We start from the raw sequence: 26,866 nt of genomic DNA on the forward strand, positions 1-26,866 counted from the left end.
TTTTAGTCTTTGCTTTGCCTTCATGATTCATCAATTATGGATTAGCATCTGATTTGATAGAATTACTTAAATGTATCCAGCCTTTAGACCTCGTTGGGTTCCAGGTTTTTTGTAAGAAGGCATTTCCTCAGCTAAAGGTAAGGGATGTGGTTAAAAAAAAATCACTGACTCTTGTGATCTAGCTTTAGGTAGAGTCGGGGGATGACTCTGGAACCTGGTGAATTTGGGGTTTTAGCACTGATCACATGATTTCCTACCTTGAGTTGTTGATTCTTTTTAAGTTGATGTATTATGGGCTAGCCTTGTTTGATCTTCAAAATGGGTTATTTTAATCTGTATTCCCACTAACAGAATTTTGATTGCTCTGGTCTACCCTCTGTTGGCCATCAATAATTTAGGCATTATTAGGTTTTAGTCATTGCCAATCAGTAATATAGAACAAATTGGTATCCTGTTATGTTTGTACTTGCATTTCTTTAGTTCTAAGTGAGTTGGAAAATATTTTCTGTTTATTACCTTCTGCTTCTTATTAAGCCTGATAATCTTGAACAAGATATTTAATTTTTATTCCCTAAACTTTAGTTTACCAATCTTGAATGGTAAACTAAATGGTAGGGATGATAATACTACTTACCAAGTAGGGTTGCTAAAAGTATTAACTAAGGTAATAGCCATAAAGGGGTATCTGGCACATAGTAAGCACTAAGTAAATCTGACTGATTTTGTTTTTTTTTTTGGTAGTGAATCAGAAATCCTGCACCATGAGAAGCAGTACGAACCATTCTACTCATCTTTTGTTGCACTTTCCACACACTATATTACAACAGTTTGCAGCCTCAGTAAGTATTCCATTCTTGTCACTCCCTTCTGAAGGCTTGTGAATAGGGGGATTGTTTATCCTCCTATTAGAGTGTCTGAACAAGTTGTTAATGAAGTCTGTGTTTTAGCACTCCTAAGGTGCTCACCCAGGAGTGGAGATAGCTGTCAGCTAGGATGGGGCTCCAGAGATTCCCTTACCTCGGCCAACTAAGTGGAATTTAAAAATAACAGGGCTTAGACACCTGCTTCATAACCATTGTCAGCCTCTCTTCCCTTCTGGATTAAAAGCATTTTATTGAATTCATACATGTAATTACTAGTGTGTTAATTTCTTAGGGGGTGGTGATGGGTAGATATTGTCTTGTGGGGTTAGCAGCCACTAACTAAGGCTCTATTACTTATTTGGATTTGGTGAGAATGTGAATTCTTCTTTTGTGTGCTCTCACATATGAAGGTATTTCAATTTCAGTTCACATTTTCTTCATTTTTCTGCCCGAAAAGTGAGTAAGCCCTATTTTACATTATTTCTGAATTTTTACATTTTCAGTTGTTTTAAATCCTAACTCAGTTCTCAAGAATTCTAATTATTTGTTTATTTGAATAGTTTGCTAAGCCAGTAAACTGAAAAGAAACTATAGAGTTGCTGAATAATCTTTCAGTGTCCAATAGTGTTTATTATAGGCACTGGCTACTGGTGGAAGAATTACTTTTAGCTTGAAGGAACTTTGTGTAGGGAGCCCCGTGCAAAATGTCATTTTAGAATCTGCGGAAAAGGAGAAGTAGTAGAGTCTAGTGGCTAACAGCATGAACTCTAGAGGCAGACTGCCTGGATTTGAATGTGACTTTGTGACTTTGGGCAAGTCTTTTAACCTCTCTTTGCTTTAGTTTGCTCATCTGTTAAAAATGGGGGGGAGAGGATGATAACAATATCTACCTTATAGAATTGCCTTAAGTAAAGGAGTTAATACATTTGAAGTGCTTGGCACTAAGTGTGACATAGATATCTCCTATGATAGATACCTTAATTTCCAATAAATTTAAGGTAAATTGATCTATATGCAATTGATAGTTATCAGTGCCAAAATACCTTTGTTTTCCCCTTGGGTTTTTGGTTCTGAATGATTATTAGCATAGAGTGACATTAGGAATGTTGGACATAGAGCTCAATACTTGTTTTGCTTGATCGATTGGTTGCGGGGCTGAGCAGTCTGAGATTAAGTAAAGTTCATTCCTTTCCCAGTTCCCCGGAACCAACTTCAGTCGGTGGCAGCAGCCTGTAAAGTTCTCATTGAGTTTTCCCTCCTGCGTTTGGAGAATCCAGATGAGGCTTGCGCTGTGTCTCAGGTGAGAGTGATGGACCCATTTGTGGCCCTTTTTGTAAAGGAGGATTGTGCTGACTAGGAATTGATGGAGAGCAGGTGGCATAGAGCAGAGGTCAGTAAACTTATTTTTAATGGACCAGATAGGAAATAATTGCCAGGCCAAATGTTATCTACTGCACTAGTCAGTTCTACCTTTGTAGTGTGAAAGTAGCCTAGACACTACGTAAGTGAACGAATGTGTCTGTGTTGCAATAAACTGTATTTACAAAACAGATAGTGGGGCTGAAATGGAACTATAGTTTGCCACCCTCTGGTATGTAGGCCTACACAGTATTTTTTAAGGATTGCAAATTTACATACATACAGGGGCCAGGCAGGTAACAGAAAATGAGAAAAGTGTGCTAGATGAGAAGGTTGCCAGGCCCCAATTAAAGGAGCCGATCACTCTTTGGCTCTAGTTGATTATTGCTCTGCAGAAGTGGAGGCATACAGTTGCTGGATTTTGTGAGTTATTGAGAAATGTAAACCATATGGATTTGTATGTGAATCCTTCCATTTTTAAAAAGTTAGCCATAACTTCAAATACTAAAAAAGTACTGTGAGACACTGAGACAAATCTACAAGCTAGATTTAGATCAGCTTTCCATCTTTTCTTTAGTGTATTCTTCAAATTGCTGATCTTTATATGAACCTAAATTTGGCCCTGTGTGAGAATTCCCAAAAAAGTGGAGTCTTTTGAAAGATATATTTGAGTTTGCTTTCTTTTCAGAAACACCTGATTCTCCTAATCAAGGGCCTGTGCACTGGCTGTAGCCGACTTGATAGAACTGAAATTATCACATTTACAGCGATGATGAAATCTGCCAAGCTGCCACAAACAGTGAAGACACTTTCAGATGGTGGGTGTTCTTTTGACCTGATTACACGGCTGCCTTCTTGGCCAGCATTTCCTTTTTTGCCTTCCAGTGGCACTCTGCTCAGCCCTTTTCTTGCTTTTATATCTTACAGTGGAAGATCAGAAGGAGCTGGCCTCACCAGTAAGCCCTGAGCTGAGGCAGAAGGAGGTACAGATGAATTTTTTGAACCAGCTCACCTCAGTGTTCAACCCTAGAACTGTAGTGTCCCAACCTATCAGTCCACAGACTCTGGTGAGTTCCTTCAGCCAAATATCCTCATCTCCATGGGATTTAAGATGATAACACTAGAGGAGAAAAGCAATGTATTTTATGTTTGCTATATGAAATGATATATATGCCTATGGTAGAAAAAAGTTGAAGAATACAAAATGGAAAATTCACCCAACTCCTTCTGTCCACAGTTATTGCTATTTTAGTGACCATTCTAAGCATCTCTCAGTGCAGATGAACAAAGAACATGTACAATTTTCCATAAAAGGCATCATTCTATACTAGTTGTAGAGTATATATATTTTAAAGCTATATATTTTTTCCCCTCCTCTTGGAAATATAACCTGCACTTTCTCCAATATTAGTGAGGAATTTCCCCTTTATTAACTGAGGAATCTGAAGAATATCTACAGAGCTACTGCTTACTTTTGACAGATGGTCTGATTCTGAACTGCAGGGCAGCAGGCAGTGTGCTCAGATGATACTGTCTTGATAGGCTCTGTGTTTCTTTTCAGGTGGAAGGAGAAACTGACGAGCAGTCATCCACAGATCAAGCCTCTGCTATCAAAACCAAAAATGTGTTCATAGCTCAGAATGTAGCTAGTCTTCAAGAGCTTGGTAAGACTCCCAGCTGTTGTCAGAAAGCTGGTTTCTCTGCTTATAAAAATTCATTAAGTGTGCTTCTTTCATATGGAGAAGAATCAAACATCAGACAGAGAGGCCTGTTTGTAAACTTATGCCTTTTCATTAATGTAGGTGGCTCAGAAAAGCTACTGCGTGTGTGTTTGAACCTGCCATATTTCCTACGCTACATCAATCGGTTCCAAGATGCGGTGTTAGCTAATTCCTTCTTCATCATGCCTGCAACAGTAGCAGATGCCACTGCTGTTCGAAATGGGTAAGGTGCTCCACAGTGCGTATGCTTTATATTCTAATCAAAAAAGAGATAACTCGGGCGGGGTGCAGTGGCTCACACCTGTAATCCTAGCACTCTGGGAAGCCGAGGCAGGTGGATCGTTTGAGCTCAGGAGTTCGAGACCATCCTGAGCAAGAGCGAGACTCTGTACTAAAAATAGAAAGAAATTATATGGACAACTAAAATTATATGCAGAAAATATTAGCCAGGCAGGCCGGGCGTGGTGGCTCACGCCTATAATCCTAGCACTATGGGAGGCCGAGGCGGGTAGATCGTTTGAACTCAGGAGTTCGAGACCAGCCTGAGCAAGAGCGAGACCCTGTCTCTACTAAAAATAGAAAGAAATGATTCGGACAGTTAAAAATATATATAGAAAAAAATTAGCTGGGCATGGTGGCTCATGCCTGTAGTCCCAGCTACTAGGGAGGCTGAGGCAGGAGGATCGCTTGAGCCCAGGAGTTTGAGGTTGCTGTGAGCAAGGCTGATGCCACGGCACTCACTCTAGGCCGGGCAACAGAGTGAGACTCTGTCTCAAAAAAAAAAAAAAAATTAGCCAGGCATGGTGGCGCATGCCTATAGTCCCAGCTACTTGGGAGGCTGAGTCAGGAGGATTACTTGAGCCCAGGAGTTTGAGGTTGCTGTGAGCTAGGCTAACGCCACGGCACTCTAGCCTATGCAACACAGTGAGACTCTGTCTTAAAAAAAAAAAAAAGAGATAACTGGTTAGTTTTTATGGCATACTGATTTTCTTTAACTATCACATTATAGAAACAAGTGATTCTAAGATATACTTGTTGATCTTCTCCTCTGTTATGTTTTAGTTTTCATTCACTGGTGATTGATGTAACTATGGCATTGGATACCCTTTCTCTACCTGTGCTGGAACCTTTGAATCCTTCTCGTCTACAAGATGTGACAGTCCTCAGCCTAAGTTGTCTGTATGCAGGTGAGAAGTTGTTATGTCTGGTCTTATTTTCTCAGCCAAGCACAACTATACTTTCAGGAAACCATGAGAATTCTTAGTACTCTACTCTTTCCCTCTTTACTTCATTCCCCCAAGGATCATCTAATATTGCATCTAGGTGAATAAGGTTTCAGTAAGAATCTTTATAAATGGTCCTATAGTTTAACTGCTGGCATTGTGTCATATGCATATTTATTTCATAGTATGTGCAGATATTAAGTAGTTACTGTATGAAAAACAAGATGCCAAGGACTGTTGGGATATTGAGATGAACATGTGGTCCCTGCCCTCAAGGAGCCTGCACCTGAGCAGTGGAGAACAGGGCTAAACAGTATAATATAAAACAGGATGATAAAAGCAATAAGAGAAATAATAGAACATTTTGGGTACACAAAGGAGAGAGAGATTGAGGCTTGCTGTGGGAGCAGGTTTGAAAAAGGCTTCCTGGGAACAGGTGGTATCTGTTTATATTAATAAATGTGAAGAATGTTATCCTTCAGGATCCCATAAAATCTCCCTTTTTCCTGTTGATCATAGTGCCTTGGAGTTACTCTCTTTTACCTTATTGTTAAAGTGACTTTTTAACCCAAGTCACTGACCCTTGGTTTTAAATTCCAAGAGATACCATATCCCTGGTATGTCTTATGTAGCACTATGGCACTTCCTAAGTTTGCTTGGTTCTCCAAGTGAGGGTTTGGACAGGGGGTCATGGAAACCTGACCTTGGGAACACCAAAAAATTGCTGAGGTTGGTTTATCTCCCTACGTTGTTCGAACAGCTTTACTTTGAACATCTGTGTGTAAATAGGAATAAAAAGATAAAGGCCTCTGTGCTCTTAGGGACCTTATTGTCTTTTAGAGGATGTTATTAGTAGTAAATAACTTTTATATGTAAAGAGAAACTGAATGAAAGGTCAGGAGAAAGTGCTATGGAAGTGTACAGGAGCTCACTTTCGGTGGGAAAGGCAGTAGTCACGAAAGAGTTTTGATGTGTCTTGTAAGACAGGAAGGGTGGTGACTTGTGCCTGTACTCCTAGCTACTTGAGAGGCTGAGGCGGGAGGATCACTTGAGGCCAGGAGTTCAAGACATTGGCCTGAACAACATAGCAGGACTCCATCTCTTAAATAAATAAATGACTAATTAGTAAAAAAAAAAAATTAGCTAGGCATGGTGGCTCATTCCTATAGTCCCAGCTACTTTTGAGGCTGAGGTAGGGGGATCACTTGATCCCAGGAATTTGAGGCTGCAATGAGCTATGATTGCTCCACTGCTGTCCAGCCTAGGCAACAGAGTGAGACCTATCTCTTTAAAAAAAAAAAAAAAAGACTAGTAGAATTTCAGCTTGTTAATCCCTAGGGAGAGAAAAAAGCAGGACCAAAAGTGTCCTAGAGTTTGGGGGAACTGTGTGAGAGAAAGAGAGAGAGAGTATATGTATAGGTTTTATAGGTATTCGTGGATGCTGTATAATTAGACAGAAAATAGGACTCAGAAATGCAGACTGAGTCATTTAGACCATATCCTGTAGACAGTAGAGACCAATAAATATTCTGAAGTGTGAGAGGATCCGAGCTGTATTTCAGGAAGGACATTCAGGCAGTAGTGTGCAGGTATTTTGGTGTGGGGAAACACTGGAGGTGTGGAGACTAGTTAGGAGGAATTATAGTAATTCAGGCAAGACACATGTAGGGACTGAGCTAGAGCAGCAGCATTTAGAAAGCTAAGGACACATGTGAGAATGTGCTCTCTCCAAGCCACTTTCCAGGACTTAGTTTCTTAGTGCTCTACCTTTGGTCTTGCATTTTTAAATTTGAGGTTTATTAATTTTGATTTTCAGGTAATTTTATGACCCTCATATGGATCTCAGTGTACTTAGTCAATAAGTGATTAAAGTCAATAAGGATTAAAGATTCCTTAAAAATCTGTAGTTGGACTAAAGATCCCGTCTGCTTTGTTGTTGAAATTTAATAAATTGGGATTTGATTTAAGGAAAGCAATTTGATTTTGATGTCTTTGAAAAGTACCAAGTATGGGATATGTTTTCATAATCTTAAAAAATTTTTTATTTTTAATTTTAAAAAATTACTGGATTTTATTTTTAAAGCAGTTTTAGGCTTATAGAAAAATAGAGCAGATTGTATAGACCTGTGTTATATAAAACTGTATATACTTCTCCCTCCATATACAGTTTCCCCTATTAGTATCAATAATATCTTGAATTAGCATAGTATTAATACATTTGTTATCATTGATGAACCAATATTAATAGATTATTATTAACTAAAGTTCATAGTTTACATTGGGGTTCCCTTTTTGTGTTTTTGCAGTTCTGTGGGTTTTGACAAATGTATAGTGTCATGTTTCCACCATAACCATATCATACAACATAGTTTCACTGCCCTAAAAATCCCTTGTGCTCCACCTGTTCATCCCTTACCCTTGGTAACCACTGATGTTTTTACTATAGTTTTACCTTTTCTGAAATGTCTTGTAGTTGGAGTCATATAGGAAGCTGGCTTTTCAGATTGACTTTCTTCACTTAGCAACATGTATTTAAGGTTCCTCCTTGTCTTTTCTGGTCTGATAGCTCATCTCTTTTTATTGTTGAGTAATATTCCATTGTATGGATATACCACAATTGATCTATTCACCTATTGAGGATATCTTGTTTGCTTCTAATTGTTGGCAATTATGAACAGACCTGAAATAAATATTCATGTGCCATTTTTTTGGTGTGGACTTAAGTTTTCAGCTCATTTGGATAAATTCCTAGGAGTGTGATTGCTGGATTGTATGGTTTTATAGAGTTTATTTTCAGTAATCAAATCATGGAATTGCTTGTGAGTGGGGTATGGTTTTGTGTTTCAGCTTTGGTGGATACTTGGGAGTACTCCATGATTGGGACTTGTGCATCTTCTTTTTCAGGTGTGAGTGTAGCAACCTGCATGGCCATCCTGCATGTGGGTAGTGCCCAGCAAGTGCGGACAGGGTCCACGAGCTCCAAAGAAGAAGACTATGAAAGTGATGCAGCTACAATTGTCCAGAAATGTGTAAGCCAATTATCTGGGGATATGGGAACCTTGATTGTTTAAATGAGGGAATATGGCCGGTTTCAATTTCTTCCTTGATAGAGGAAAGGACTTAGAGTGTTCTCCACACTCCTTTCCCTGGGTAGTAGGTCTAAGAGGTAGGTATTCAGCTTGTTTATTTGGCTTATTGGTTTGCATAGGTGCTTACCTTTGTCTTTTGGCTCTGTAGAAAACACTACAACTTTGTGGTGGCAGTGGACCTTGTGAAAGATTAGTCATTCATGTAGCAAATACATTTGATGGGTTACTAGGTGTCGATGTACTTTTAGAAGAGACATACGATGAACAAGATAATTTTGGATAGTGATAAGCGCGTAGAAACTATAAATTGTGATTGAATGTGATCTGATGTGGGGCTGGATGTGCTGCTTGTGATTGAGTGGAGGGATCACCTCTGAGAAGGAGACATTTGAACTGAATGAAAAGAAGGAGGCTGGGCGTGGCGGTTCTCACCTGTAGTCCCCCAGCTACTCGGGAGTCTGAGGCAGGAGGATCACTTGAGCCTAAGAGTTTGAGGTTGCAGTGAGCAATGATGATGCCACTGTACTCTAGTCGGGGTGACAGAGCAAGACCCTGTCTCAAAAAAAAAAAAAAAGGGAGTCAGCTCCATATGAAGATCAAGGAAAGTGTAATGTGATTGTATCATTGAAAAGTGACCTGAGGATATTTAACTCTTTAAGTTATATTAATTTGGGTAGGATTTAGCAATTTAGCATTTATAATGAAATATGTCAACTTGTTCAGATTCTTGTGTCTGTTTGACATTGAATAGCTGGAAATCTATGACATGATTGGACAAGCAATCAGCAATTCCCGCCGGGCTGGTGGTGAGGTAAGACGCACGTCTCTGGTGTGTTCTTCCTGTCTTGTCATCTCTAAGATGTGCATATCTCTATGTTTATGTCTTTATTTTATGCCTTTCACAACAGCACTATCAGAATTTCCAATTGCTGGGTGCCTGGTGCTTGTTAAACAGCCTTTTCCTCATATTGAACCTCAGTCCTACTGCCTTGGCTGATAAGGGGAAAGAGAAGGATCCACTGGCTGCCCTCCGAGTCAGAGACATACTTTCTCGCACAAAAGAGGGAGTGGGCTCTCCCAAACTGGGGCCTGGAAAAGGGTAGGTGTCTACTTGATTGCCACTCCTATTTTGTTTTGTTTCCCTGCCATTCTATATTGATGAGGAGCTAGTGTCACTCCTCTCCTCTCTATAGCAATAGAAAAATTTGCCTTCCTACCTGATTTGAATTTACAACTAAGATAATGATCATGATCTACTATCTCCACAAGATAGCATTGTGATTTTGTGTAAGTTACTCATTCTCTCTGATCCTATTTCCTCACCTATCCAAGGGAAAAAATGTCTGTGTAATATGTATTTTAGGATTTTTATGAAGTTCAAGTCTGAAAAAAATGCTTCTGTCTTCTAAAGTGGGCTTTTGGTTTTGGACTTGAGTACTCACTTGCATGTATAACCTGTAAGGGTGAGGATATTGTCATGTCCTCCTTGTTTGCTTCCTAAAACTTTTGCTGTTGTTTTGATGAAGTCTGGGCAATAAGACCTGCTTGCTAGGAAAACAAGAGATATGACTAGTACTCTGTTCAAGGTTTTGTTTTCCAAGCCCAGGCATTTCTGGATTTTATTTATTCATTCAGCCCCTATCTTGTACTAGGCTGCATTCTGGGCATTGAGGATATAGCACTAAACAAAGGAATATCCTTGCCTTTATGGAGTAATAACACTGGAGAAACAGTGAATAAATATACTAACAAGTACATTATAGATTATCACATATAAGGGTAGAGGAGAAAAAGAAGCCAGAGCAAGGTGTTGTAGAGTTACAGGGGCTGTTATTTTCATAAGGATGGTCCAGAAAGGTCTTTGAGTACAGGATGTGAAGACCATGTGTGAGGTGACAGAACAAACCATGGAAGTATTTGGGGTAAAATTGTTCAGGTTTGAGGTAGAAGTATGATTGACGTTTTTGAGGATCAGCAAGGTCAGTGTGGCTAGAATGGAGAAATCAAGTCAGGAGAGTGGTAGAAAATCAGGTTAGAGAGACAGCCAGAGGCCAGGTGTAGTCAGTAACTGGTAAGAGGGTTTTCAACAGGGGAAAGACGTGACCTTTTTTATTGGTGACCTGAGAGTAGACTGCAGGGGCATAAGACAGGAAGGAGGGAAGACAGGAGCTAAATCTGAAATAGAAATGGAGTTGTAGACAGTAGATACTAGGCAAAGTAAGGAGATCAGAGTTTCCCAGAGAGAGCAGCAGGTTGTGATTTTATGAGTGGCTTTCTTCATTCATGGCATTGTAAAGGGAAATGGTTGAGTGCCAAAAATTATATCCTTAGAAGTAGCAGTTATACTGTTAAAATGGCTGTTGTTTCTTCTGATTTTAAAACAATATGTGGGCCGGGTGTTGTGGCTCATGCCTGTAATCCTAGCACTCTGGGAGGACGAGGTGGGTGGATCATTTGAGCTCAGGAGTTCGAGACCAGCCTGAGCAAGAGTGAGACCCCATCTCTACTAAAAATAGAAAGAAATTAGCTGGACAACCAAAAATATATAGAAAAAAAATTAGCCGGGCATGGTGGCGCATGCCTGTAGTCCCAGCTACTTGGGAGGCTGAGGCAGAAGGATTGCTTGAGCCCAGGAGTTTGAGGTTGCTGTGAGCTAAGCTGACACCACGGCACTCTAGCCTGGGCAACAGAGTGAGACTCTGTCTCAAAAAATAAATAAATAAATAAATAAATAAAAACAAAACAAAGAAACAAAAAAACCAATATGTGTACTTTTATAAGTTGCAGACCATACAAATGAGCATAAATAAGAAAAGAAAAAAATCATCCCAAATTCTACCACTCAGATTGGTAAACATTCCTTCAAACATTTTTCTGTGCATATATATAAAATATATGTTTATAAAAATGAGATCACTGTGTATGAAATATTGTAGACATCTTTTCACTGACACTATTATAAAGTCTACATAATTTTTTAATGGCTGGCATTATCCTACTATGTAAATATACCAGAGTTGACTAATTTCCCTGTTGATGAGCACTTATTTAGGTTTTTCCAAATTTCTTTTTTTCTTTTCTTTTTTTTTTTTTGAGACAGAGTCTCACTCTGTCACCCCAGGTAGAGTGCAGTGGCGTCATCATAGCTCACTGCAACCTCTAACTCTCAGGCTCAATCGATTTCCTGCCTCAGCCTCCCAAGTATCTGGGACTACAGGTGCACACCACCACACCTGGGTAATTTTTCTATTTTTTGTAGAGAAGGTCTTGCTCTTGCTCAGGCTGGTCTTGAACTCCTGAGCTCAGGCAATCCTCCTACCTCAGCATCCCAGAGTGCTAGGATTACAGGCATGAGCCACTGTGCCCAGCTTCCAACTTTCTTATTTCGATAAATTTTCCTTTGATAAACCTCCTGAAACATACACTTTTGCGAACTTGTTTGTCTTCTTGGGGGTGAATTCCTAAAAGTACAACTGTTAGGACAAAGGGCACACATATTCAAAAATTTAAAATGTTTTGTTTGCCAAACTGCTTTTCATAAAAGTTATACTAATTTGTGTTTCCTCCAGCTGTGTGTGTGCGCATGCCTAATTCCTAATGTTCTCTTTGACACTGGGTATCATTAGTCTTATGTTTGCTACTCTTAGAGGAGAAAAATGCTATTATATTGCATTTATTTGTATTTCTTTGATTACCAGTGTGATTGTATTTTGTTTCACATATTTATTGGTCATTTATGTTTATTCTTTTGTAAACTGCCTTATATCCTTTGTCTTAGTTTTCTCTTTGGTGTTTGTCCTTTTTTTTCTTATTGATTTATATGAACTTATTGTGTATTATATATATTAACTCTTTGTCTGTGGACATTTTGGACAGAAAGAAAACATTTTACTCAAACTGTAAAACTTTTTGTTTTTATTCTCTTGGTTTTGTTCCCAGATATCTTATAGAAGTTGGTAATTTTAACTTTTTGTTTCTCAAAAGAATGATTCTTTAAAAGTTCAGCCAACATTTAAATGTCTGCATCCTCTCATGACCCATTAGCTTTGAAGTGATAGTTTAAATTCCAAAAATCCATGGATTTGGATGGGTTTCTTCTAGTCTAGAAGTTCTTAACCTGAAGCCTGCAGATGTGTAGGCAGTCCATGTATGGGCTTCAGGGAGATTTTGAACTTCAGAAATTACATGTAGATTTTGTGTACATATATGTACAGTAATTTTTCAGATGAAAGGTACATAGATTCCAAAGGGATCTAAGGGCCCAAAATGGTAAAATCCACTGTTTCAGAGGGTGCAAGTATTGTTAATTATTTTAAGGTTTGTTTATTCCTCTTTTGTGTGTGTAGGCATCAGGGATTCGGGGTACTCTCTGTAATACTGGCAAACCATGCCATCAAGCTGTTAACGTCTCTTTTTCAAGACTTGCAAGTGGAGGCCCTTCACAAGGTGAGGAGATTACACTCATGGGAATTAGCATATTGATTGCTGCATCCCTTTTGGGCAAGCTAGCTTGATCCATCAACTTAGGTTTTTTCTGGCTGAGTTGTATCATTAATTTCTCTTTGATATTGCTGCCGTCAGGGTTGGGAGACAGATGGTCCGCCTGCAGCCCTGAGCATTATGGCCCAGAGCACCTCCATACAGAGGATTCAACGGCTGATTGACTCTGTCCCACTGACAAACCTGCTCTTGACGTTACTTTCAACTTCCTACAGAAAGGTGGGTGCGAGTCAAGCCCCTGATAATTTGGAAGAACTTCTTATATACATAACCTTTCTGAAATGAGTAAATCTGACCATATACCGTGACTTCTATAAACCCAAATTCGTGGTAATGATTTTGAAGAAGAGAGGAATTCTTAACTGCTTTAATGTATCCAAACATTTACATCAGTTCTTGATTATCAGCATTGTGATATGCTTGGCTGCTTGGTGATTAGTGACGGTTGGCATACTGAAGCAGAAACAGGACACTATGGCAATGTTGCTTTTTTCAGTTTTTGTCCATATCTCTGGTTAGTAGTGTTTTTTTAGAATCAAGTGATGTAAGTGCAGGAGGGAGCTATTAGGACAAATACTTCTTGGGTTCAGAAGAAAACGATGAGATATCAATGAAACTTTTCATGTGGCAAATGAGATTTAGTTGGATGGCTTTGTTTTTATAATTGTCATTTTCCTAGGCATGTGTCCTGCAGCGGCAGAGGAAGGGCTCCATGAGCAGTGATGCCAGTGCCTCCACTGACTCAAACACCTACTATGAGGACGATTTCAGTAGCACGGAGGAGGACAGCAGCCAAGGTAGAGGCCGCTCTTTTCTCTCTCTCAGAGATAAGCTGTAGAGTGCAAGAGGAGGGTTCCCAGTGGGTTCCTTTAGTATCCTTTTTACCATTTTGTTTTCATGTGCCTAGCCTGGACCTTGATTTTACGTGCACTCAAAGATGACATGTTATTTAAGAGCAAGTTGAGCTGTTGACGACTGAGTGACAGACACAACTTTCAGCCAAGCCCAGATTGCTTTTCATTCCTTTCTCTCCAAAAATCAAAATACATCTCAATTATTCATATTTCTTCATATGTTGACTCATTTTGTGACCTGTGCTTTGAGCTTTCTTAGTGAAACTCAAAAGGTTACCTGTGAGGTGTTTGGTTTGGATGTTGTCATGGAGTCATATTTTAGGGAAGTATAGAGGAAAGAAACTCAAGACTATTGTAGTGAACAATAGGGCCAAGCTAACATTCCCTCCTGCCTTAGTTTGGAGAGAGAGTGAATAAGGTAAATATCTCAGATTCTCCTTCACAATCGGATTTGTGGGAGTAATGTGAAATATTAAGAGAGGTATGACTGTTACCCTCCTGGCATTTATACTTGATAAGACAAGTATAAATTTGCTCCTAAAAATGTTTGGAGCCAGGTGCAGTGGCTCACATCTGTAATCCTAGCACTTTGGGAGGCCAAGGCGGGAGGATGGCTTGAGGCCAGGAGTTTGGGACCAGCCTGAGAGAAATAGTGAGACCCTGTCTCTACCGAAAAAAGAAACCAGGCATGGTGGTATGTGCCTGTAGTCCCAACTACTTGGGAGGATGAGGCAGGAAGATCGCTTGAGTTGAGTTTGAGGTTGCAGTGAGCTATGATGACACTGTATTCTAGCCAAGTGATAGAATAACACTCTGTCTAAAATAAAACAAAACAAGAAACCAAAAAATTAGCTGTTGCCAGTAAAGTAAAATGATGTTGGTTTTTCTTCTTTTGTTGAGCTCCTTTAAAAAATCAGTTTTATTGAGGTGTAATTTATATGCAATAAAATGCTCTCATTTTATGTAAGCATTTAGATGAGTTTTGACAAATGTATGCAACCTTGTAACCACCACCACCACAATCCAGATAATCTTTGCATTCCTTTTGGCTTAGTCACTTTTGGAGAAAACAGGTACTCCAAAAAACTTTTTTTCTAAATTTATTTTTGTTACTTCTTTTTCTCTATTCAGATGATGACAGTGAGCCTATTTTGGGGCAATGGTTTGAGGAGACCATCTCCCCCAGTAAAGAGAAAGTGGCACCTCCGCCCCCTCCCCCACCCCCTCCACTGGAGAGCTCTCCTCGGGTTAAAAGCCCCAGTAAGCAGACTCCTGGTGAGAAGGGCAACATTTTGGCTAGTCGCAAAGATCCTGAGTTGGTAAGAGTGGATTTCTGAGGTTTGGGGGAAGAGGAAATGGGGAGCTGGGGGATGAGAAGCAGATTGTTTGAATTAAAACATTTTATGGGTTGAGTAACTGTAATGCTTAAGGATATTTTTGCTTAGGACTTCTGTGTATTGATTATGTTTCATTAAATCACTTGTATTGCTGGCATTGCTTCTCTGGTGGCCTTTAGAATTAGACAGAAGTAGGCTTGAATCCTATTACGTCCTGGCTTCGTGACCTTGGACAAGAATCTGAACTTCTCCAAGCCTCAGTTTTGTCTCCTATTATATGGAAATGATTACACATGCCTCTAAAGGTGTTGTGAAGACTTAAAGAGAGTATGTTTCAAGCACTTAGCATAGGTCTGATACATCTCAAGTGCTTGCAGTGAATGAGCTAGGTACAATTCTTATCTTCATATAGCTTACAGTCTAGTGAAGGACATGGATGTAAAACATACACAGTACTTAAGTTTAATTTTAATAGAGAAGATCTGGGAATTCTATATATGTATAATAATCATTAATATAGATTTCAGAATTGAATATATTAATACTATCCTGCAGCTGGACAAAGACAGCACTTTAGAGGAACGAAAGAAATGGTTCAGTCTATTTGGAGATCCTATGTCTTAATACACTATTTGGTGAAGTCTATTTTATTAAACTGGCATACCATTTTACGTAACTGGTAGAATTACATGGGAAAGACTCACATAATTAAACTTAGTTTCAACGTAAGTGACTTAAAATCTGATTCTTTAATTTGTTGTGTTTGCATGAGACCTATGGGCATATTTAATTTCCTATTCATATTCAGGGTTTGTAGGAGTTTGGGGCTTATAATCCTGATATGAGCTTTTTTGTGTTTGTTCTAGTTTTTAGGTCTGGCTTCCAACATTTTGAACTTCATCACCTCTTCCATGCTGAACTCTCGGAACAATTTTATCCGAAACTATCTGAGTGTGTCTCTTTCAGAACACCATATGGCCACCCTGGCTAGTATCATCAAGGAAGTGGACAAAGAGGGACTCAAGGGTCAGTAGACAGGATATGTTTCTGGTGGATTTTTTCTAGTGGAGTTTGGCTGTTGGCAGGGTGGCGTGCTGCATCAAATGTCTGTACGAGTGATTGATTTTTCCACTTGTCTTCAAGGTTCATCAGATGAAGAGTTTGCTGCTGCTCTCTATCACTTCAACCACTCTCTGGTAACCTCTGACCTTCAGTCACCTAATTTGCAGGTTTGTGTGCACAATGATCATCTAGGTCAAGAGCTGTTTACATCAGCTCCCATAGGCTGTAGTTGCTCCTATTGTTAAGGAGCAGTTTGCCATTGAAGCCCCTCACTGGAAAGACAGTTGAGAGATTATTCTAGTATATCCCTGTGTCTAAATTAGGATAATTTCAAGAAAAAGACAATGTGTTCTTTATCCCCAAGTCAGTAAGTTTAAAGAAAAGAAAAAACTACAAAAACAGACTACCAACGATTATACTAGTAGAGAAGGTAGACAAAATACTCAAGAGGGCAATTTATAAAAAAGGAATATAAATGGAAAAAAGATTGAAAAATATTTACATCGTTAGTAATTAAAGAAATATAAATTAAAATTTGTTTTAGAAGAATCACATCATAGGAGATAGATGCTTTCATATACACTCCTACTTGTAAACCCACCACCAGAACAGAGTCTAAGACCTTGATTGTCAACTTCTAATCTTATTGTTTTTTTTCCTCACTGAAGTAGCTGATACCTTGAATCCTAAATCTCAAGGTTCCATATGTACACAGTTGACCCTTAAACAATGCAAGGGTTGGGGCACTGACCCCCCATGCCTCTAAAACTTAACTACTAATAGCCTACTGTTGACCAGAAGTCTTTTTTTTTTTTTTTTTTTGAGGCAGAGTCTTACTCTGTTGCCCAGGTTAGAGTGCTGTGGTGTCAGCCTAGCTCACAGCAACCTCAAACACCTGGGCTCAAGTGATCCTCGTGCCTCAGCCTCCCGAGTAGCTGGGACTACAGGCATGCGCCACCATGCCCGGCTAATTTTTTCTGTGTATATTTTCAGTTGTCCAGCTAATTTCTTTCTATTTTTAGTAGAGATGGGGTCTCGCTTTTGCTTGGGCTGGTCTCGAACTCCTGAGCTCAAACGATCCATCCGCCTTGGCCTCCCAGAATGCTAAGGGCACAGGTGTGAGCCTCCACGCCTGGCCTGTTGACCAGAAGTCTTATGGGTGATATAAATAGTTAATTCACACATATTTTGTGTGTTATAGTTATTATATACTGTATTCTTACAATAAAGCAAGCTAGAGAAAAGAAAATGTTACTGAGCAAATCATAAGGAAGAGAAAATATGCTTACTGTTTATTGAGTGGAAGTAGATCATCATAAAGATCTTCATTCTGATTGCCTTCACATTGAGTAGGCCGAAGAGGAGGGAGAGGAGGAGTTGGATGTGCTGTCTCGGGTGGCAGAGGTGGAAGGAAATTTGTGTATGAGTGGACCCAGGCAGTTCAAACCCATGTTGTTCAAGGGTCAATTGTATACATTATCTATATTTTTTAAATTAACAAAGTTTATTTGTTTATAGCTTTAAAGCAGATGACATGCTGTATATAATCTTTTCAGATACTCTTTTTTCACTTAATATTATATAGTACTATATTGCCAAGATTCACCTATAGATTTCTGTAGTTCTTGTTTGGATTGTATGATATTCCATTGTATTTGTGACTATACCAGTTGATTCATCTTCTTTCCTCTTCTACTGATGGACATTTGAATTGTGTCCAGGGATTTATTGCTGTTCTAGATGTTGGTATTATCTTCCTTGGCCTTGTCTCATGTTATGCATGGACAAATGATTCTCTTGGCAATATAACTAGGACTTGGATTGCCAGGTTACAGAGTATATGACCTTAAACAGATAATGCCAAAGTGCTCTCTAAAGTAGAGGCACCAATTTTTGCTCCCACTAGCAATGTGTCCGTGAGTGTGTGGATTTATATCCTCTCTCAATGTTGGGTGATGTCATATTTTGACAATCACTTTCTTGACATGGTCAAAGTTAATGGTTTTCAATCTTTAGTGTACATAAGGATTCCTGGGGAGTTTGTTAAAAATGTCGGTTCCTTGTTTTCTCCTATACCCTCTTTGCTCAAGAATTTGCCCTGAGAGTATTTTGAAAAATGTTTTGTTACACTTAAGATTATTTCAGTGGGTTCTCTGAGGCAAGATATAATTCAAGGGCTTGTCAGTTTCCTCCAAAGGGATAAAATCCAGGGAGCTATTTTAGGAGGTTAAAATTGATTCTTTTTATTTTTTATTTTTTTTTTTCGTGAGACAGGATCTCACTCTGTCGCCTGGGCTAGAGTGCAGTGGTGACATCAGAGCTCACTGCAACCTCAAACTCCTGGGCTCAAATGGTCCTCCTGCCTCAGCCTTCCGAGTAGCTGGGACTATAGGTGTGCACCACCACGCCCAGCTAAGTTTTTAATTTTTTGGTAGAGGCAGGGCCTCACTATTGCCCAGGCTGGATCTAGACTCTTTCTTTAATAAATAATTATTAGCATCTACTAGGAGCAAAGTACCCTGCTAAGTACTATGAGGTAATCAAAGCTGAAACAGAGTCCCTGTTTTCTGGGAATAGAGTTTGGTAGGTACACAGATAGTAAATTTGTTGAGTGTCCAAATGGAGAAAGTAGAGTGGAGGTTACAGTAAGAGGGAGAATGGTTTTGGTCTGATTGGTGGTGGTGGGCATGTGGAATGGGAAGGATAGGACTCCAGAGAAGCTATGGCCTGTGTATAATGTTAGAATACCAGGTAGGGAATCGAAGGGTAACAGCAAAGAAGGTAGGGTGCTTAAGGTGCTGCATATAGAGGGTGCAAAAAGTGCTTCACTTTGGTTGAGAAGGGGATGCCACATTGTTTGGGACAAATTGTTAAGGAGTCTTAAAATCCATATGAAAGAGTTGAAATAGTAGAGAGCCACAGGGCTGTGCTTTTATGGTAGTAAGATGGGCCTTGGAGAAAATGGAGGTCCAGAGCGTCAGCGGCTGTTAAATGAATTAGGACATGACAGGTGTTTTAAGTTGTGCCTGGCTCTAAACCACAATGAGATACCAGTTCACACCTATTAGGATGGCTATTATCAAAACAGTGGAAATGTTGCTGATGATGTAGAGAAAGTGGAATCCTTATGCATCGCTGGTGGGAATGTAAAATGGTACAGTTGCTGTGGAAAATGGTATGGCAATTCCGCAAAAAATTACACATAGTACCATGTGGTGGTGCACACCTGTAGTCCCAGTTACTTGGAACACTGAGGCAAGAAGAGCCCAGGAATTGAGGCTGTAGTGTGCTATGATTGTGCCTGTGAATAGGCACTGCACTCCAGCTTGGGCAACATAGCAAGACCCCGTCTGGGAAAAAAAAAGAATTACCATATGATCCAGCAGTTTTATACCCAAAAAAAATGAAAGCTGGAACTTGAACAGATATTTGTATGCCCATGTTCATAGTATTATTCACAATAGCCAAAAAGGTGGAAGCAACCCAAGTGTCCACTGATGCTTGAATGGATAAATAAAGTAGGGTACATCCATACAGTGGATATTGCTGAACTTTATTTTAGCAAGGAAGGAAATTCTGACACATGCTACAACATGGATGAACTTTGAAAACATCATGCTAAGTGAAATAAGTCAGTTGGAATAGGATAAATACAGTATCATATGATTCTACTTACAAGGTACCTGGAGGAGTCAAATTCATAGAGACAGAAAGTTGAATGGTGGTTGCCAGGAGTTGGGCGGAGGGGAAAATAGGGACTTAGTGTTTAATGGGTACAGTGTTTCAGTTGGGAAAGATGAAAAAATTCTGGATGTGGATGGTGATAAATGTTGCACAATAATGTGTATATACTTAATGCCACAGAACTGTGTATGTAAAGTGGTAAATTTTGTATTATGATACTTTACCCTCCACACAAATAGTGCTTGACACATAGCACTAGTACCTACTAAATATTAGCTGCTATCCTTATACTTTTATGACTTAATATTGTTATTATTGTAGTCTCTGGGTTCATTCATTCAATAAATATTCACTGGCCACCAACTATGTGCCACGTACTGTTGTAGACACTGAAAAAATAAAGATAACTTGAATTAGCGTGGGATTGTGAAAAAGGAGGGAGTTATGGTGTAGATAAAGGACATATTGCAAAGATCATGGGAGGTTATTTGAAGGGACTGAGGGCACAGAAAGGAAGGAGTCTTAGATATTGCCGGGGTTTCAAACTCACATGGCAGTAGAAGGATGATATTTTCATTAATAGAAAGGAAGGACAGTTGGTTTTGAGGTAGGATAGCTACTGGGTTTCATTTTAAATATGATGATGTTTCTATTAATACCAGTGTGTAGAAAATCGTTGGAAATGTGAGTCTGAAATTCAGGAGTTAAAAAATTGATTGATAATATTGCTTTGGGAATTAGTCACCAAGGGGCAATTATTGAAGTAATGAGAAACCATGAGATTGATGGAGGATAGCAAGGGAGTTGAGGCTAAACCCTCAGGAATGCCAGCATCTAGGAGAGGTGGAGGGAGGAATGGCTGAGTGAGGGTTTTGCTGCTGTACGTACCTCCTGTGCCCCTGTACGTACTGTGTGCAGTTTCACTTCTTAGAAGGTTAGTTACCTTACGTAGAGCTGGTAAGGGTCCGAGTGGGAGGGAAAAACCAACTTCCTGTGGAATGTTAGCTCATTTCTTATTACTCTGAGGCTTACAAAAGTGACACAATGATGAAAACAAAAACCCTGACTTAAAAAATTGTAGAGATGACATCAAGGAATATATGTTATCCATGTTTATGGCTACATGTCCCTTGATTTGAACACTTAGATTTTTTTCCTGATTTTTCTTTTATTAGAATTGTGCTATAGTTAATGTAGCTCAGGTAGGTTTATCTCTTTTGAATTATTTCATTGGAGCCAGGAACTGAGAAATTATATATGGCTGTGTTGGGCATAGTAGTTAAGAATGTAGGTTTTAGAGATAAACCTGGCTTCACCTTATTGTGGCTTTGGTCATGTTGTTTACCCTGCCTCATCAGTGACATAGAGCACATACCACTAACCTCCTGTCACTGCCATGCACATTCAGTGTGATGACAGTGTATGCGTAAGTGCTTAGCTCAGAGCTCAGCCTATGGTAACTGCCCAATGCATGTGTACTGCTTTTGAGGTTGGCAGCATTTTGAATAATACTCATTTCCAAGGATTGGGGTCCTCAAGGATGTATTATAAAAGTATAATTTAATTTGGCAGACTTTAGAAATTTGTCCTACATCCTGCAGTAACCATGGTTGTGTTTTCTGAAGCCAAATGAGAAAGCAGGCATTTGTCTGGATTTCCATTGGCATTCTGCTCAGTTTGTGTGTGTGTGTATGTTTGAGAAGATAAGTTGCAGCTTAGATAACTGAGCTGAAAATGAAGCTCATTTGAAAGACATGCTACAACTGGAGGCAAAGAACAGCCTTGATTAGTTCTAGGTACCTTGACATCTTTTTTTTTTTTTTTTTTGAGACAGAGTCTCACTCTGTTGCCCGGGCTAGATTGCCATGGCGTCAGCCTAGCTCACAGCAACCTCAAACTCCTGGGCTCAAGCAATCCTCCTGCCTCAGCCTCCCGAGTATCTGGGACTACAGGCATGTGCCACCATGCCCAGCTAATTTTTCTATATATATATTCTAGCTGTCCATATAATTTCCCTCTATTTTTAGTAGAGACGGGGTCCCGCCCTTGCCCTGGCTGGCCTTAACTCCCGAGCTCAAACGATCTGCCTTCCTCGGCCTCCCAGAGTGCCAGGATTATAGGCGTGAGCCACCGTGCCCGGCCCTACCTTGACATCTTATAGGCAAAAATTCTCTGCTAATACTGTTAATACCAGTTGTTGGATCTATAAATTGTTGGATCTTCCTTTTTGGGTGTTATTTGAATTATATAACTGGTTATGAAAGCAAAACTGTTAGCTATTACAGTTGTTCAAGAAGTTTTCTTTCAAAGGCACCAAACTTTTCATGTCCATTTAGAAAATTATCCTTATTCTGCTATTTCAATGCCTGTCTCCTTTTTTAAGGAGTCAATTTCTGACACTAATTAACTAAAGATGTTAATGGGGTTAGATGTGTAAATTTACATTTTTCTCATTTGTTGAACTAAATGATCTTTTTCAAAACTACTTCTAAATCTGGATTTCTGGGTTCTTTCTTTAAAGTACTCTGTCCAGTATTAAAAAATGAACATTAGAGATCATGAGTAACCTTTTGGCCTTATCCTATGTTTTTATCCTAACGGTTTCTTGTATGTCTTTCCTGTCAGAACACACTGTTGCAACAGCTGGGAGTCGCTCCTTTCGCTGAGGGTCCCTGGCCCTTGTACATTCATCCTCAAAGCCTCTCTGTGCTTTCACGCCTCCTGCTCATCTGGCAGCATAAAGCCGGCGCTCAAGGTGATCCTGACGTCCCTGAATGCCTTAAAGTTTGGGACAGGTAAGATACTTCCAAAAGAAGGCCCGCAGAGAGGTTACTTCCTTTTTTAATTGGTTTGACTTCTTTGTAGTTAATCTGTGGGTTTGAGACATTACTGTGATGATAGTGTTTAGAGTGGGGAGGGTAGAGGAGTGATGGGGAGTTGGAGGAGATGTGCTGTTAAAAAAATATGCAAACTATGGCCTGGAACCACAGAGTCTTCCTGTAGCACATGGGGGATTTCATTATAATTATTAGATAGAACCTGAATCCTGAACATAACCAATTTTATCTTGACCTGGTTTTTTGAAAGACAGAAGAGAGAAGCCAACTCTATCCTTGGTTATTTTGCTTTCAACATGAAACCACTTAGAATGACTTGTGGTCTCTTTTGGACAAATTTTAGAGAATTTTTTTCCTTGGGGGAAGCTCAGATTAATCATCTAAATCCTCTTTAGATGGACCTGTATTTGCCATTTTTGTTTACATGGTTAGAAGTCTTCAAAGCAGTTTGTTTTCCTAAAAGGCTTTGCTTTCTATTCCCCATTCTAGGATCAAATAACTCTAATGCTGGATTTGAGAAATTATAAACCTCCCTGAATGTCAAAGACCCACTATATATTTCCTGGTGGAATCTTGCAAAAAGGCTGGGAGGGTATGCGTGTGGGGGTGCAGTGAGGGAAACCCTTATTAAAACACAAATCTCTTCCCTAATAGCCAAAGGCAGTGGAAACAGTTGGCTGCATTCATTCCTTTTTTGCATAAAAGCTCTTCTGACAAGTTCTCTGACTAGTATTTCTTTTTTATTACTTTATAGTCAATCTATTGAGTTCTTTTTGACTATTATCATGAAATGATTTTTAACCTGTAGTGTAAACTTTCCAAACTAGAATTAAATTATAGAATTCAAGTATAGGGAAAAGTAATTAAATTGGTTCTACCTGTCCATGTTTATTAATTAAAAAGCAACAACCACAACACTTTTTGAAGGAGCTTGGTGTTCTTTCCATTGATTGTCAAGGAAAGCATTAATGCTACTGTGGTCACAGTTGAGAGAACTGAAAGGTCCTTAGAAATGTTTTTGTTGGCTGAATCTGATTTTTTTGTAGCCAGAATTTAGTTTTTGTCTTCTCTTCCCTATATCACTTTTTTCTTCCTTAATTTGTTCTCTTAATGCCTGGGTTTAAAAAGTTTAACTCCCTAGCACTCTGGGAGGCCGAGGTGGGTGGATTGTTTGAGCTCAGGAGTTCGAGACCAGCCTGAGCAAGAGCGAGACCCTGTCTCTACTAAAAATAGAAATAAATCATATGGACAGCTGAAAATATATATAGAAAAATGAGCCAGGCACGTTGGCACATGCCTGTAGTCCCAGCTACTTGGGAGGCTGAGGCAGAAGGATTGCTTGAGCCCAGGAGTTTGAGGTTGCTGTTAGCTAGGCTGACGACACAGCACTCTAGCCTGGGCAACAGAGCGAGACTCTGTCTCAAAAAAAAATTTTTTTAAATATAAAAACAAACAAACAAACAAAAATGGCCGCACGCGATGGCTCACGCCTGTAATCCTAGCACTCTGGGAGGCCAAGGCGGGTGGATTGCTTGAGCTCAGGAGTTCGAGACCAGCCTGAGCAAGAGTGAGACCCCGTCTCTACTAAAAATAGAAAGAAATTATCTGGCCAACTAAAATATATATATAGAAAAAATTAGCTGGGCATGGTGGCGCATGCCTGTAGTCTCAGCTACTCGGGAGGCTGAGACAGTAGGATCCTTAAGCCCAGGAGTTTGAGGTTGCTGTGAGCTAGGCTGACGCCACGGCACTCACTCTAGCCTGGGCAACAAAGCAAGACTCTGTCTCACAAAAAAAAAAAAAAGAAAAGAAAGATTAACTCTTCCAGTGGTTGACTTTGTAACTCTTGGGGGATGTCTGACTTTTTCCACGAGACATATTCTGCTTTTCTCTGGGGCAGGTTTTTGTCTACGATGAAGCAGAATGCCCTGCAAGGGTTGGTGCCCAGTGAGACAGAAGATTTGAATGTAGAACATCTGCAGCTGCTTCTCCTCATCTTCCACAACTTCACTGAGAAAGGCCGGCGGGCCATATTGACCCTTTTTGTGCAGATCATACAGGAGTTGAGTGTCAACATGGACACTCAGATGCGCTCTGTGCCCCTCATCCTGGCTCGCCTCCTTCTGATCTTTGACTATCTGCTTCATCAGTACTCCAAAGCCCCGATGTATCTGTTTGAGCAGGTACAGACCAGCATATTCTTGTTGCTTCATGGTTATTGAGAACTGTATTCTAATCAAGAGTTACCATGATCCAAAGCTAAAATGACCTGCTCACTTTAGGTTTCAGGTGTTCCTTGTGGTAGGTTCATGGGTGGAATTAGAAGAACCACTGGGACTTGCGTGTGTGCACTTGTACTTTATGTTTAGCCAGAAGTGAAAAGTGTAGATAACTTTGATTTGGTGCATTTGTTAAAACTGGATTATAGCCTCTGTTCACAGGAGTTTTTCCTTGAATTACCTTGCTCTTCCTGTGTCTGAGAAACACTGAGATGGGTGGAGGATAGCAAGGAAGCTAAAGGCTGAGGCTAAACCCTCAGGAATGCCCACAGAAAAGAGGGGTGGAGCCTGGGCTGTCAATGAGTATTTGTTAGTGGTTGAATGATGTTCAGCAGTAAATTGTATGGATTGGTAAATTCCTTTGTTGTAAGGATCCAAAATGAGTATAGGAGGGTCAGTTAAAGGTTATTATGTTCAGCATTGCTTAAAGTGTTTCATTGGGTGCTATTCCCTTTGTGCCTCATCAAAAAATGCTTTCCAAAAGAAGTCACAGAAAAACCTTAAAATTTTTAGTTTGGTTTGAGTTTCCCAGGCTTTGGTGTACCAAGCTATTATCATACCTGAGGGAAAAGCAGAGTGGTGACAGTATCTTTCTTAATTTGAGTATTTTTGTTTTAAAAGGTGCAACATAACCTACTAAGTCCTCCTTTTGGATGGGCAAGTGGGTCCCAGGACAGCAGTAACCGCCGGGCAACCACCCCTCTCTATCATGGATTCAAAGAAGTAGAAGAAAACTGGTCTAAGCATTTCTCATCAGGTCAGAAAGAAGATTGTTCCTAAGAAACTGACCTGCTGATTCTGACTGGCAGGGTTGAATTGGAAGCTTGGAGATTCTTAGAGGATCTTTGGTCATTTCATTTAATCTACTCTCTATTGGTGGCAAATCACCTACAATTCAAAACATTTTTAGGAATGGACTCACACATACCCCACATTTATTTTTTTTTTAAATTAAGACACAAGAATTAGGAATCCGACTGGGTGCAGTGGTTCAAGCCTATAATCCCAGCACTCTGGTAGGCCAAGGGGGGAGAATTGCTTCAGGTCAGGAGTTCCAGACCAGCCTGAGCAAGAGTGTCACCCCCGTCTCTGCTAACAAAAACTAGCCAGGCACGGTGGCATGCACTTGTAATCTCAGCTACTCTGGAGGCTGAGGCAGGAGGATCACTTGAGCTCAGGAGTTTGAGGTTGCTGTGAGCTAGGCTGACACCACAGTACTCTAGTCCAGATGACAGAGTGAGACTTTGTCTCAAAAAGAGAAAAAAAAAAAAAAAAAAAAGAATTAGAAATCCTTATATCTGGCCATAGGGCAGAGTACATGGATTCTTGCCACTCTGAATGATTAATTTTTCTCGTTTTCCCTTAGGGATGTGGTTCTAACCCATAAGCTAAATTTCCTTTTGGGTCTTGGTGGCATACTGTTCTGAGATAATTCTCTCATATATTAATTGTTCTTTTGACTAGGTATTTCTTGTGTTCATTTTTAATTTGTGCTCACTCTAATCCTGAGAATTACTAGATCTTAGGTGTATTTTGTGGAAACTTTCATGTTGCCTTAGTATGAGTTTATTATCATCTCTTATTGTTAGTCCCTTTGATATTAGGGAAACAGCATTTAGATTTAATGTGTTCAGTCTAATGATATAATTTGTTAATTAATTTGATCATAGAGTATCTTATTTAACTTCTAGAGCAGTGGCTCTCAAGTACGGTGATTTTGCCTCAAGGGACATTTCTAGAGACATTTTTGGTTGTCACAACTGGGGGGTGCTACTGGCATTTAGTGGGTAGAGGCCAGGGATGCTACTACATCTCCCGTGGTGCACAGGGTAACATCTCACAGAAAAGGATTATCTGGACCCAAGTGTCAGTATTACTAAGGCTGAGAAACCTTGTTCTAATGTATTTTCTTAGTTTTTACATTTTAAATCTATTAGACTGAGTTGAGAATGAAGCCATTCTTTTGCTTTTCAGATGCTGTCCCACAACCCAGATTCTACTGTGTCCTGTCCCCAGAAGCCTCAGAGGATGATTTGAACCGACTTGATTCTGTGGTAC

General features: G+C 39.7%; 1 protein-coding gene across 7 annotated transcripts in view; it reads left to right on the top strand.

Annotated features, from left to right (window-relative positions):
* The window catches only part of UBR4 (ubiquitin protein ligase E3 component n-recognin 4), a 126,419-nt gene that overhangs the window by 6,323 nt on the left and 93,230 nt on the right, over window positions 1–26,866 (top strand). For all 7 annotated transcript variants that reach the window (XM_045548561.1, XM_045548568.1, XM_045548566.1 and 4 more), the window contains exons 2-21: window positions 742–839; window positions 2,060–2,163; window positions 2,911–3,040; window positions 3,150–3,289; window positions 3,784–3,886; window positions 4,025–4,166; window positions 5,006–5,130; window positions 8,071–8,195; window positions 9,007–9,066; window positions 9,164–9,354; window positions 12,602–12,701; window positions 12,837–12,974; window positions 13,435–13,552; window positions 14,741–14,928; window positions 15,813–15,972; window positions 16,090–16,175; window positions 22,318–22,487; window positions 24,430–24,712; window positions 25,430–25,565; window positions 26,783–26,862. In XM_045548561.1, coding sequence (XP_045404517.1) covers window positions 742–839; window positions 2,060–2,163; window positions 2,911–3,040; window positions 3,150–3,289; window positions 3,784–3,886; window positions 4,025–4,166; window positions 5,006–5,130; window positions 8,071–8,195; window positions 9,007–9,066; window positions 9,164–9,354; window positions 12,602–12,701; window positions 12,837–12,974; window positions 13,435–13,552; window positions 14,741–14,928; window positions 15,813–15,972; window positions 16,090–16,175; window positions 22,318–22,487; window positions 24,430–24,712; window positions 25,430–25,565; window positions 26,783–26,862 — 2,677 coding nt within the window. The remainder of the gene's footprint in view (window positions 1–741; window positions 840–2,059; window positions 2,164–2,910; window positions 3,041–3,149; window positions 3,290–3,783; window positions 3,887–4,024; window positions 4,167–5,005; window positions 5,131–8,070; window positions 8,196–9,006; window positions 9,067–9,163; window positions 9,355–12,601; window positions 12,702–12,836; window positions 12,975–13,434; window positions 13,553–14,740; window positions 14,929–15,812; window positions 15,973–16,089; window positions 16,176–22,317; window positions 22,488–24,429; window positions 24,713–25,429; window positions 25,566–26,782; window positions 26,863–26,866) is intronic.

Source organism: Lemur catta, chromosome 3 (genome assembly GCF_020740605.2).
Source record: "Lemur catta isolate mLemCat1 chromosome 3, mLemCat1.pri, whole genome shotgun sequence".
Taxonomy (NCBI): Eukaryota; Metazoa; Chordata; class Mammalia; order Primates; family Lemuridae; genus Lemur; species Lemur catta.